General features: G+C 40.1%; 1 protein-coding gene across 1 annotated transcript; it reads left to right on the top strand.

Annotated features, from left to right (window-relative positions):
• The first annotated feature begins 6,148 nt into the window (after nucleotides 1–6,148).
• LOC105896195 (sodium-dependent serotonin transporter-like) lies at nucleotides 6,149–11,620 on the top strand. The gene is made up of 14 exons (XM_012822932.2): nucleotides 6,149–6,161; nucleotides 6,318–6,482; nucleotides 6,752–6,886; nucleotides 7,108–7,330; nucleotides 8,231–8,369; nucleotides 8,569–8,703; nucleotides 8,828–8,931; nucleotides 9,195–9,322; nucleotides 9,610–9,722; nucleotides 9,980–10,111; nucleotides 10,333–10,432; nucleotides 10,652–10,752; nucleotides 11,117–11,284; nucleotides 11,552–11,620. Exons 1-14 carry the CDS (start codon nucleotides 6,149–6,151, stop codon nucleotides 11,618–11,620), a joined length of 1,725 nt encoding a protein of 574 aa, XP_012678386.2.
• Nucleotides 11,621–12,988: the final 1,368 nt, after the last annotated feature.

Here is a 12,988-nt window from a genome sequence, read left to right as displayed (position 1 = left end):
ATAAATAAAATAACATAAAGTAAAAAAATTAAATCAGAGAATCATTCAAAACAACAGCATTGAGGCACATCCTTATTATCTAAAAGGCTCTTAAATTGGTTGACAGACAAATACTTGGTTAATTTCAACTCCACTTGAATAGTGTTCCATTTATGGGAAGCAAAGAACTTAAAAGCTATTTTACCTATATTAGTTTTTGTAAGGGGGATTTCAAGGGAGATGAGGCTCTGTGACCGTGTATTATGACAGATGGATTTTAATTTTAAAAGTGACATGAGATAATTAGGCAGTTTTCCCACTAAGGCTTTATAAACAAATAAAAGACAGTGTTTTTCCCTCCTGTCTGCTAGAGGGGACCAACCAACATTCTTGTATAAGTTACAGTGGTGGGTCCTGAAAGCGTCTCCTGTAACAAAGCGAATAGCACTATGGTAAACAGAGTCCAGGAGTTTTAAGGTAGAGGGTGCAGCATACATGTAAACAATGTCACCATAGTCAAGAACTGACAAAATTGTTGATTGCACTATTTCCATTCGGTTTTCAAAAGTAAAACAAGATCTTATTCTATAAAGAGCACCCAGTTTAATTTTAACCTTCTTAGCTAGGTCAAGAACATGTGATTTAAATGACAGCCTATCATCTAGCCAGATACCTAGGTATTTATAGCAAGGAACTTGCTCAATATTAGTCCCAGAACGGGTGCATATCCTATGGGTGGAGGGGACATTATTTCTACCATTGGAGAAAATCATGAATTTAGTCTTAGACTCATTCAGCATCAATTTGAGGGACTTTAGGGAATCCTGTACACAATCAAAAGCATGTTGAAGGTTTGAAACTGCTTGATCTATAGAGGGCGCTGAGGCATACAAAATTGTATCATCGGCATAAAAATGGACTTTGCAATGTTCTAGATGGTCACAGATATTATTAATGTAAAGTGAGAACAATACCGGGCCTAAAATAGAGCCCTGAGGGACACCAGAATTAATTACTAGGGCCTCAGATGTAAGGCCTGCAACATCTATACATTGTGTTCTACCCGTGAAGTAGTTTTTGAACCATCTGAGGGAGACATTATCAAATCCCAGGGAGTTCAGTTTGCCAAAAAGTATCTCATGGTTTACTGTATCAAAAGCTTTCGACAGGTCAATAAATAAAGCGGCACAACATTGTTTCTTGTCTACAGCAGAGGCTATGTCATTTACCACAAGGGTTGTTGCAGTAATGGTACTGTGGCCAGCTCTGAAACCTGATTGAAAGGGGCATAACATTGAGTTTAAAGATAGAAAAGAGCTAATTTGCTCATTTACAAAGGATTCCAACATTTTGGCTAGGCATGGGAGCTTGGAGATCGGCCTATAATTGTTCATTTCATTTGGGTCTCCCCCTTTATGAAGGGGCACCACTAATGCAGATTTCCAGATGCTAGGAATGTAGCCAGAAAAAAAGTGATAGATTAAAAATGTGGGTCAGGGGTCTGGCTATAATGGGGGCAGCAAGCTTCAAGAGACGTGGGTCTAACTGGTCTGCACCCACTGAGCTCTTCATACATTTAGAATTACGAAGAGCAGAGAGGACTTCATGCTGTTGTATTGGTCTAAAAGAGAAGGATGTGGTTGGGTCAGTTCCCAGTGACCTGGCATCAACAGTGAAGTTATCTAGCACTCCATCCGGTACATCAGGGAAATTAGAAAGGTCAAACAAAGTGCCGCATTGGATAAAATGATTATTGAAAGCATTACAAACTTCCTTAGGATCATTAATTGCTTTATCTTCCAGCATGATCTGCTGGGGTAGTGTAGGTGGGGAAACCCCTTTAAGAGACTTAACTGTTTTCCAGAATTTTGTTGGATTACTACCACAAGCAGACAAATGATTCACAAAGTATTTGGATTTGGCCATTTTTACCAGATGTGTGCATTTGTTACGAAGGTGTCTAAAAGATTGCCAAGCTGCAGCAGAGCCAGTGGATCTTGCTAATGCCCAGGCCTTATTTCTATTAGTAGTGGCCTCACTTATATCATGAGTAAACCAGGGATTAAAACGATTTTTTATCCTACATTTCTTAAAAGGTGCATGTTTGTCAGTGACAGCATGAAAAACCGACAGGAAATGACTCAAGGCAACACCTACGTCCGGAATAAGCTCTATAGAGGTAGGATTGCTGGATAGCAAGTCAAATAAAAATGCCTGATCGTCAAGATTTTTGAGGGACCTTTTATAAACAATTAAAGGGGCAGCACCCTTTCTCCGTCCATCCCTGATGCAGCCCACTGGACAGTGATCACTAAAATCCAAGGGAAACACACAGGTGTGCAGGTAGTGCTGTGGCCTATTAGTAAGAATGAGATCTAACAGAGATGAGTTACTTGGGATTTTCATATTTGGGCGGGTGGATTCAGTAACCAATTGGGTAAGATTTGACTCTAAGCACAGGTCTTGAAATTCATTGGCTACAGGTGAGAACCAATCTAGGTTAAAATCGCCTAATATGACAGTTTCGCAGCTAGACACAGAAGAAATTTTTTCAGAAAGACTCTGTAATGCTTCTGGGACAGCAGAGGGAGGTCGGTAAACACCCACAATGACGATAGGATAGTCACCCAGATTAATATTTACGGCTAACAGCTCAAATTGGCCCGGGAGGGAAGTGGAGATGCGTACAGAACAGTTTAAGTTGTTTTTCACAAACATGGCAACACCACCCCCACGTTTAGCTCTATCAGTTCTAAAAACATTATAACCAACAATTGCAATATCTGAGTCCTTGATATTAGGATTTAACCAAGATTCCGATATGACAGCCACGTCAGGATCAGAGTTGGTAATCCAAATTTTTAAAAAGTCCATTTTTTGGAGCACGCTCCTGGCATTTATGTGTACAACACCCAGACCTTTACGAGCCTTAAACTGAAATAGCGAATCAGACACATTCACAACATTGGAGCAATCGGCACCGACAGACGCACATCCAGCCGCAGCATTGGATATTACATTGTCAACACCGGTTGGCCTAAAAGATTCAACCTCAGGGTTAAGTAAAGCAGTCTTGTGTAATACATTTGGGCATTGTTGTGGAGCAGGCAAAGGATCAGGGTGGGTTATTCGTTTGTCGTTTTGTACGTATCTGTCATTAGCTTCAGCCAGTCTGTAAAACTAGGCCTTATTTGGCTCTTCCAGTGTCTAAGGACAATTCTTACTGCAGTGATAAACCCAGCTAGTAGCACAAGAATATCAACTTCAAGTATAAGATTAATAATAAAAAAAAATGTGTAGCGCCCCCAAACCCCTACTAGCTGAGGTGTAAAGGGAAAATAGCTATTGGCAGATAACAATGGACCTCAGTCTCGAACATTTTCTTAATTGTCTTTTTTAAATATCTTCTTACGAACTTCGTCTCCAGATTTGAGATCAAATAAATAAATATCAAAAATATAATTTGTAGTTGTAATTGTACAGTGGTTGTTTTGGTGATCCAGGGTTATTGCACAGTGCCACGGTGAATTCGCTAAATTCTAAACAGTAGTTTCACATACACGTCACAGGAATAAAAGAAAACGTATCCACTACGCATTGAAAACAATTAAACACACAGCTCTTCAACCATGTACACTTACTAATATATAGTATATATACATACATACTTATAGAAGTGTCAGGTATATTCTTACATTATGAAAAGAAAAATGATTTGTAACTCTGTTACAATTGCAATATTATTATTTATTTTTTTAGGATATAACTGTGATTACACCACGTTACACCACATCACCAAGTCACCAAGGTCCAAAAAAAGATTTATCCATTTGCATTCTTTGGGAGTCGCTAGTGTAGGTCTGTTCTCACTAGGTGGTGCTGTTGTTAAAGTTTTAGGGTTTAATAGCTCACGCAATAGTCATGTATTTTGGGAACATTTGTTTAAAATTGGCCGGTACAGTCTAAAGCAAGTTCTCATCAAGTTCTTATGTGGTTCATCAAGCAAGAGACTGATTTTAAAATAAATCTGTTGGGGCAAATTAAGGAGAAAAACATCAGTGTCTTTATTTTCTAATACCTTTACAAATAATCTTAAATGATATAAACAAAATTTAACAAATTACACAAATATTCTTCTGCAGTTTAAATGCTTCTTCACTGAAAATGTAGCAAGATAAACAGACTTAGTGATTACATAATGTAATTTCAATGAAAAGCATCTTAATCAACAGCTGTTGTGATTATTGTAAATGACAATTCCGATAAATCATAATAGTTCATTACAATTATATTCCCAGAATATGGATTACACATGCAGACCATTTCCAGACCAGTTAAACCCACTAAATATTAAAATTTGCATAACTATCAACACACAAGAAGTGGAAAGTACAATATCCTCACAGAACAACAATGCATCGCATTTGTCAAGTCAAAAAGAAAAAAAAATTTACAGGCTATTTGCGAGTACGGCTGAGAATGATGAAGATGGTCTGGAGAAGGGGCTGGCCATACTAACCCCTCTAACAAGAGGTGAGAATGATGAGTGAGACTGTGTGAACTAAGAGAAGAAAGAACGGCTACAAGAACAGATCTCTGAAGATTGAATGGTGAGATTGCGTGATTTTTGTAAAACAATATACTGGGCGTGCAATAGTATTTATAACTTTTAATTTCACACCTTTATAGGATATATACGTTTTGGTTATCTGAGGTCTCGGTAAACCTTTGGTTTGAATTTGAGAACTGTGTTCATGCATGTTTGCCTTTGGTGAAATTATCTGTAAACAATCCATAGATTTGGGACTTTTCAGTTGAGATAAAATTGTTTACTTTTTATTGTTCTATTTAATCAATGTTGCTGTATTACTTGAGAGAATGTTTGGAGCATTACAAAGATATAATTAGGAGAACAGAATTATAGATACTCTGAATGACACCTTCATTCTGAATCTGAAAAGTAATATATCAATGAGCTTCATGCGCATACACTCAAACATTGCAACGATTGCGGCGAAGGAAAAGTGGAGCAATTCAAACAAACAAAACACAATCATAACTAGAAAAGAAGCATTCTTGAAATATCAAACAACAGACTATTACATATTGTGTGATCCTTTCATAACACATTTTAATTATCTGTGGAAATACCTTTTGGTGTTTATAGCTTTGATATTGTCAGAGTAGAGCAGATGGTGCTTTGATGTGGGTGATAAAAAAAAAAAAAAATGCAATCTAAGTCTCATTTGGTTTCACTCGTTGCTTTTGCGCTACAATTCAGTGTACTTTACAGCAGTGAAGCAAAGTATTGCATTTGTACAATGGTAAAAATATTTACTTTCAGACTGTAGTTTGAAATTCGAACTGAACTATTTTGCCCTCCCACCCTGTTCAAGAGCTGTCATGGAACAGTGAGCACAGAGTACCTCTAGCATAACATGCTTCGGGAGGACAGAACAGTTTGGATGTTGGAAAACGAAACGATGATATTTCCAACAGCACAAGTTCATTTCCTCTCTTTTGCTCTCAGGTTAGTCCAGCACAAACACGTTTAAGTCATCAAGTCACACAGATGAAAATATACCATGCTGTGGCTTCCTCCCTGGCCTTGTGGGACTCTCTCAGGGCTGTCAAGGGACCTCGTCTGAGTGGAATTTAATCGGTCCTTGTAGGCGAATAAGACAGTGAGACGGCAGCAAAAAAATAAATAACATTCACACTTTGAAGAATAAGGAGGGTCTTGAAAATATAAATTGTAAAAACATCCTTCAAACTTCTATAGGGTGTAATAACTCAATTTGAGGTTGACGTGTGGCAGATATTTTCTGAAAGAAAACAGAAGCTCAGATATAAACTTTCTCTCACCTGTTTTAAGAAACAAAATGAGGGACCTCCGGACATTATTATGTTGCTGTTTACATTTACATTTAGTCATTTAGCAGACGCTTTTATCCAAAGCGACGTACAATGTATACACATTTTACATTTACACTGATGGCACACTGCACATTAGGGTATCAGTGTCTTGCTCAAGGACGCTTCGACAGGGAATTGAACTAGCAACCTTCTGATTACTAAACGACTTCTTTACCTCCTGTACCACTGTCGCCCGCTGTTGTGGTTATTCATTTGCAGAAGTTCGATGGGAAGAGAAACTCACAACGTGAACATGGAAGGCCAAAGTGAGAGAGCTGAGAGAGAAAACCCTTCAGCTGTTGTTGCAGTTGAAGACCAAGGGAGTGATATTGCCATGGAGGCTATTGTCCACACATCATCATCATGCCAGGATCTGGGAGGATCTTCTGACCACCAATCTTCTTGTGTGAATCAGACCCAAGACAATCCTCAGACAACCAGCAGTGGCATGGAGCCCCCGAGAAACGCCATGAGGTCCAGGGAGCTATGGAAGGGAAAGCCTGACTTCCTCCTGTCTGTGATAGGGTACGCAGTGGACTTGGGAAATGTGTGGCGCTTCCCGTATATCTGCTACCAAAATGGAGGAGGTAAAAAGCAGTTATACAGCATCTATACATATGGGCATGAAGTTTACATAAGGCACTGAACAAAAGGGGGGTCATTCATTCTGACGCAAAAATGAAAAGTTATTTTAGTTTATTTAGCCAGACATTTTATGAGGACCATTCAACAAGATCATGTACTCTTCATATTTTCTTACATTTCCTACAGTTTATTGTCTGACTAAACGCTTTTTTATCCTCCTGACTTGACCCATTCACCACGGTCGACATATTGATTCTGACATGCTAAACAGGTGCATTTCTGGTGCCATACCTGCTGATGGCTGTGTTCGGAGGAGTTCCCCTGTTCTACATGGAGTTGGCACTTGGCCAGTTCTACCGCACGGGCTGCATCTCCATCTGGGCACACATCTGTCCCATCTTCAAAGGTACGACAAGGAGCCGGATGCTCACAAGGATTGTTAGGATTTAACTATAGGAATGCTCACAAATATATGGAACTGAGGGCTAAACGAAAGTAGGGCAATAAAAGATACTTTATGAATCAGTAAGTTGTAATAAATCAAATTAATCTGTTCAAATCAACGAATCCACAGCTCCAATTAAACAATGAATCAATTAAAATGGCCTTCATCTTTCTCCACCACAGGTATCGGCTACGCCATCTGTGTCATTGCTTTGTACACAGCGTTCTACTACAACACCATCATGGCCTGGGCCTTGCACTACCTGCTATCTTCCTTCCACTCCACACTGCCCTGGACCACATGTGACAACCCCTGGAACACGCCCCTCTGTGCGCTCTACAGCCCTGGGGAGACCAACAACACCTGGACCAACACATCCACCTCCCCTGCAGAGGAATACTACCTGTGAGAAATAAGTTTAAGGATTTATTTAGCTGAGAGTTTTATCCGACGCAACTTACAACAAAATATCGAATCGAGGTACAACGACAATAAAACAACAATAACAAACAATCCAGCAACAATAGAAATTACCCTTGGGTGATCTCACCTGACATACACCTATTTACTGGAATCACTATACTACTATATATCATCCAATTGCATAGATGTCGATTTGTAAGGAATTGAATATTGTTGTTGTAATTCATTGTTATGAGTGAAATTATTCTGAATACTCCAGTGTTGTTTTCCCCTCTAAGCTGTGGAACTGTTGGTGACCCTGCACCAAAGTCTTCCTTCTTTTCCAATTAAAAACTGAGCACCCCCATATGGCAGGATGGAATTGAGGGCAGAGGCCAAGAGGGTGGGGTGCTTGAGTTTCAGCCGGAGAGGAAAAAGGGATCAGAGCGGAGCCTTGTTTTTAGGGAGGAAGTGTTTATTCACTCAAATTCTCACCCAAATATGTCATCCCCCCGCCATCGTGAGGTTTCCCTACTGCTCCCCTGGTTCCGACAGGCGCCAGAGATTCCTGTTTTCAGTGAAAATACACTCTTTAATCTGTCCCTCAGATGGGTGCATTTCTTCCCTTTCATTACTCTTCTGCTTAGCCGTGTGTTTTCTTACATCAAGTACGTTTTTTTCCATGTTCCACTAAAATACCCTAATCGTGTATTTCACTTACACATTTATGTCCATGTTTTTCTATACATATATTCTATGTTTTCTATTATATGTAAAAACTGTCCTTGTATCTGTTTATTAGTCTGCCAGTCTATCTCTATCTCATTTGTCTCCTTACCAATCCCTGTCCATCCATCCTTCCAGTCCGTAAGAGTCCCGAGTCATTCCTCTCTCCTTCCCCAGACGTCATGTGCTGCAGGTACACCAGTCCTCCGGGCTTAATCACCTGGGCTCAGTCAACTGGCGTCTGGCTCTCTGTCTGCTCCTCATCTTCACCGTGGTCTACTTCAGCATCTGGAGGGGCATCGGCACCTCAGGCAAGGTGTGTCAGAGAGCACAGGGCAGCATGAAGGTCACAGAGGGATACAGTTAGATGCTGAGCCACACCGTCTCCTTCAAATACTGCCTGGGAAAGCCCTTATGAAGGGTTTCCAGTGTGTCTTTTGATTGTTCACGGTACTTTGTAAATACTTGGGTTTTTGCATTTTCATTTCTATGTAATTGCGTGTTTGTTTACTCAGGTGGTGTGGGTCACAGCCACCCTGCCCTACCTGGTCCTGTTTGTGATGCTCATCAGGGGAGTCACCCTCCCGGGGGCCTGGAACGGGGTCCTCTACTACCTCAAGCCTGATTGGACCAGACTACTCAACTCAAAGGTGTGTCTGTCTCATTGAGGACATGTCTGTTAAACTATTGTCTCAGGCCTGCAGTAGCGGGTAACGAGAGTAATGAGAACAATTGGCCTCAGCAGTCCTTCAAACCTTTCTGTGTCATGGGCAGGTGTGGGTGGATGCAGCTGCACAGATTCTCTTCTCCCTGGGTCCTGGGTTTGGGGTTCTAATGGCACTTGCCAGCTACAATAATTTCCACAACAATTGCTACAGGTACATTTCAAAAGTGATTTCTATTAAAACAAACCTGAACAAACTCGATTTGTATTACGTACATCTATTTGGTAATAAGCTTTTGATTGACCTATATTCATTTTAACCTGAAGTTGAATGCCTCCGTTTGTTTTGGTATCTAATGTTCAACATATTTACATATTACTGTTTATTTAAATGTAATTTATGTGAATTCTGTGTCGTGATTTAATGGGCTTTTGGACACAACAATATGTATGACACATGACTGACTGAACCTCCAGGGATGCCCTGGTTAGCAGTGGGGTGAACTGTTTGACCAGTTTCCTGTCTGGCTTTGTCATCTTCACTGTCCTGGGTTACATGGCTGAACTGAGAAAACAGGACATTGAGACCGTAGCCAAGGACATAGGTAAGACCATCATAATTAACTATCTGATGATAATAAAACAAGACATTATTATACCATGGCCAGGGACACAGGTCTGATGATAATAAAAAAAAAACTCTAATATGTACCTGGCTAGAGTAGAAGAAGATTTTGGTCAATGTGAATGTATGTTTTCTGCCAGATACTGTGCTGTATATTTTGTTCTACACACCTGCTGATTGTTCTGTTTTTCTAAACCTCAAAAGGTAGAGCTGTTTTGCCCTTTCTCTCTCCTCGCCCCCTCTAATACCCCCTTTGTCTTCTGTAAGGTCCTAGTCTTCTCTTCATCACATACACTGAGGCCCTTGCCACCATGCCAGCATCGTCTTTCTTCTCCTTCATCTTCTTTCTCATGATCATTGCTCTTGGACTTGACAGCACGGTATGTACAGACTCTTCATTCATTCATTCATTCATTCATTCATTCATTCATTCACTTTTAGATGAAAACTCTTCCAACATAGAGTAAATCTACTGTAGTGATGAGAAATGTATTGTGTTATTGAAATTCATGTTCTCAGGCCTGGTCTATTTTTGTTGACTGGTTAATCTCGGGTTAATCAACTAGTTTGGGTATTTCAAATTATATTTGCAAATAAGGATTTGGACTCTTATATTAATCATAGTCTTGTCTGATAGCTTGCAGGTCTGGAGGGGGTGGTCACTGCAGTGTTAGATGAGTTCCCTCGTGTCCTGTTGAGAAGGAGAGAATGGTTTGTCCTGGGCTTAGTGTTCCTCTGCTACGTGGGTTCACTCACCACCGTGGTGTATGTGAGTCACACACACACACACACACACACACACACACACACACACTCACACACACACACACACACACACACACACACACACACACACACACACACACACACACACACACACACACACACACACACACACACCACATAAAAGCACAGACACAGACGTGTGCCCACACATACACACAGACACACGCACGTTTCTTTCATCACCTTGTCCTTATTCTCCTGTAGGGAGGAGCGTATGTGGTGAAGTTGTTTGAAGAGTTTGCCACTGGTCCTGCTATTATCACTGTAGTGTTCCTGGAAGTGATAGCTGTTTCCTGGTTCTATGGTAAACATATTATACTAACAGGAATAAAACATTCATGATCCTTTTTAACCCCAAAGAGGTAGCCAGTACCAGTTACATATGACTTACAATGCTCCAAATGTTTGATTCTTCAACAGTAAAATTCATTCCCTCATCATTCAAAATGTACATTTTGCCAAAGCTTACATACTTGTGTGGCAGGACACTGCATGTAGCATAACTCCTACTGTTCTGCTGTAGGTGTGTCTCGGTTCTGTGGAAATGTGCAGCTGATGCTGGGGTTCTTCCCTGGCTTGTTTTGGAGGATGTGCTGGATGGTGCTCAGTCCCTGTTTCCTACTGGTGTGTGTATGAATTTATGAGCCCTGGTGAAGAGGAAAAGAGATGCAGAAAATACTCTCTCACAAAAACAACATACAAGCATATTTATGGCCAGATAAATACAAATAAGTACCCAAGAATGAATAATACACTTTATGTTGAGCACCTAATGTCAACTTCATATATTTATAAGACACCTTATACACCATATACATATACTATATGTTTACCCTTACCAGTATTTTGTTCATTTAAAGTAACATTCATGACTTAATTGGATGAATTAAACGTTTCCTGCCTGTGTAGGACCATATTCAGTCTAAGTGGCATTGTGTGAATGCAGTTATAGATGTGTGAATCATCTCTCTTTGACATTACCATTTAGTTCATCATCATCAGTTTCCTGTCAGTTGCCCCAGAGCTCAAACTCTTTCAGTATCTCTATCCGCCATGGACTACAGTACTTGGGTACGGCATGGGACTCTCCTCTTTCATCTGTGTTCCTGCATACATGACCTTCTACTTCCTCTGTACTTCTGGCACCTGCAAACAGGTAGGTTGTTGGTCTGCTTTGGGTATGGGTGATTGGTGAACTTTGGTTACAATTTAGTTCAGGCAGCCGCTTCCTTTCAAAATGACAGTACAGTAAAGGCATCAATTTATCAGCATAGTTTGTAACCAGTCTTTCCAGCTGAGCCACAGAGGGACTCTTTAACTTAAGGTTCCATACCTTGATCAACACACAGACTTTGAGAACATGACAACCTGTTCAGTATGTCTTCTTTGTCCATTATTCTGATCTAGTATTCTTCATCCACAGCGCTTGTTGCAAAGCATCACCCCGCAACGTATGATACATGCAGAAGACACTCCGGTGATACAGCTGTGACACACACACACACACACACACACACACACACACACACACACACACACACACACACACACACACAGATACACTTCAACAGGAAATTAAAAAGAAGAGTGCCACTGATCCTCAGGTCATCTATGGAACCATTGTGATGAACTGTAGCTGACAGTCAGGACCCTCCTTTGGGGAATTGGAATGAGCAGTTCAGTGGAAAAACATTTCATGCTCTATAATCCCTGCCATTGTGAAAGAATCATGAACATCTTCAAAAACAGAATAAATCATATCACTTAAAACATATCAGTGTATCAGTATATAGTGTGTGAGGTCAAGAACCAACTGACTGTCATCCTCATTCATCTGTACATTCATATTCGATTTTTGTGTGTGTATAGTACCTGTCTTATATCCAGTTTGTATACCTTATGCCACATACATCAGTGTCATGGAATATTCATATTCAGTTGACTATGTAATAGCTGCAATATGCCAACTGTATTATCACTATCAAAAAATTTAATTTGAGACTGTTTTATACACACAATAGCATTTTTTACTTGTGGTGAGCAATTTTCTGAACTTCAATTTGAGACCATAACACAAGACACTAGATGGCACTATATTTTTAGGAAGTTATAGCAGGGCGATGAGTTCAGACGCAGTAGTAAGTGCACACGCAGCGCATTGACATTTTTTCACTTATTTCGTCAGTTTTAGCAGAAACTGCTATTCGTGCTAGGGTATAAATATAATTACATTCTTGTATCTCGAATTAGGAGTGAATTCATGCATTACATTGTGGATAATAATGGAAACGTTTTTATTGAGGTATTACAGTAAATAAATATTTATTCCACAATTCTGTCAGTTTCCCAAATACCATCCATACTAGCTATCATTTATGGCTAACTAAAGCGCAGAATCGCTTTCTTCTTGTTGTCTGTGTACTTTAAACCTCAACGCTATTATCCCCCTGGTAATCCTAATCTCATCTCTTCTACTCTCGCCCCTAATCCCACCGCAGAAAATGATGGCATTGCAAACAAATTTTGGAGTGATTAATGGGCGCCCCTCACAAGGACACGGTTTCTTTCTCGGCGTTTATTTCGTTGTATAAAAATAATTTTGTTCTTTTCTTAATATTTCATATCAGATATGTGTATGTTTGTATGTGTGTGTCTGTGAGTGAGTGAGATGACATTCTGTGGTATGCACAGGATGAGACGTTGGGGCGGAGGTTACAGCACGTCTGCGACCAATTTCCTGTCAACATAACAGCTGTGCATGAATGCACTGTATCTAGGAGACATTCATTTAATTGGGTCAGTGTTTAAATCTTTCCCTATGAAAACCCGTCCTTCAATGAGACACATTTGATTTATTTTG

Source organism: Clupea harengus, chromosome 8 (genome assembly GCF_900700415.2).
Source record: "Clupea harengus chromosome 8, Ch_v2.0.2, whole genome shotgun sequence".
Lineage (NCBI taxonomy): Eukaryota > Metazoa > Chordata > Actinopteri > Clupeiformes > Clupeidae > Clupea > Clupea harengus.
The sequence above is the reverse complement of the archived record's forward strand: the minus strand, read 5'-3'. Positions and strand labels throughout refer to the sequence as shown.

Coding starts and splice junctions, on each gene's coding strand:
- LOC105896195 (XM_012822932.2), top strand. Junction 8,370..8,568: donor GCATCGGCACCTCAGGCAAG/GTGTGTCAGAGA, acceptor TTGTTTACTCAG/GTGGTGTGGGTCACAGCCAC. Junction 8,704..8,827: donor CCAGACTACTCAACTCAAAG/GTGTGTCTGTCT, acceptor TGTCATGGGCAG/GTGTGGGTGGATGCAGCTGC.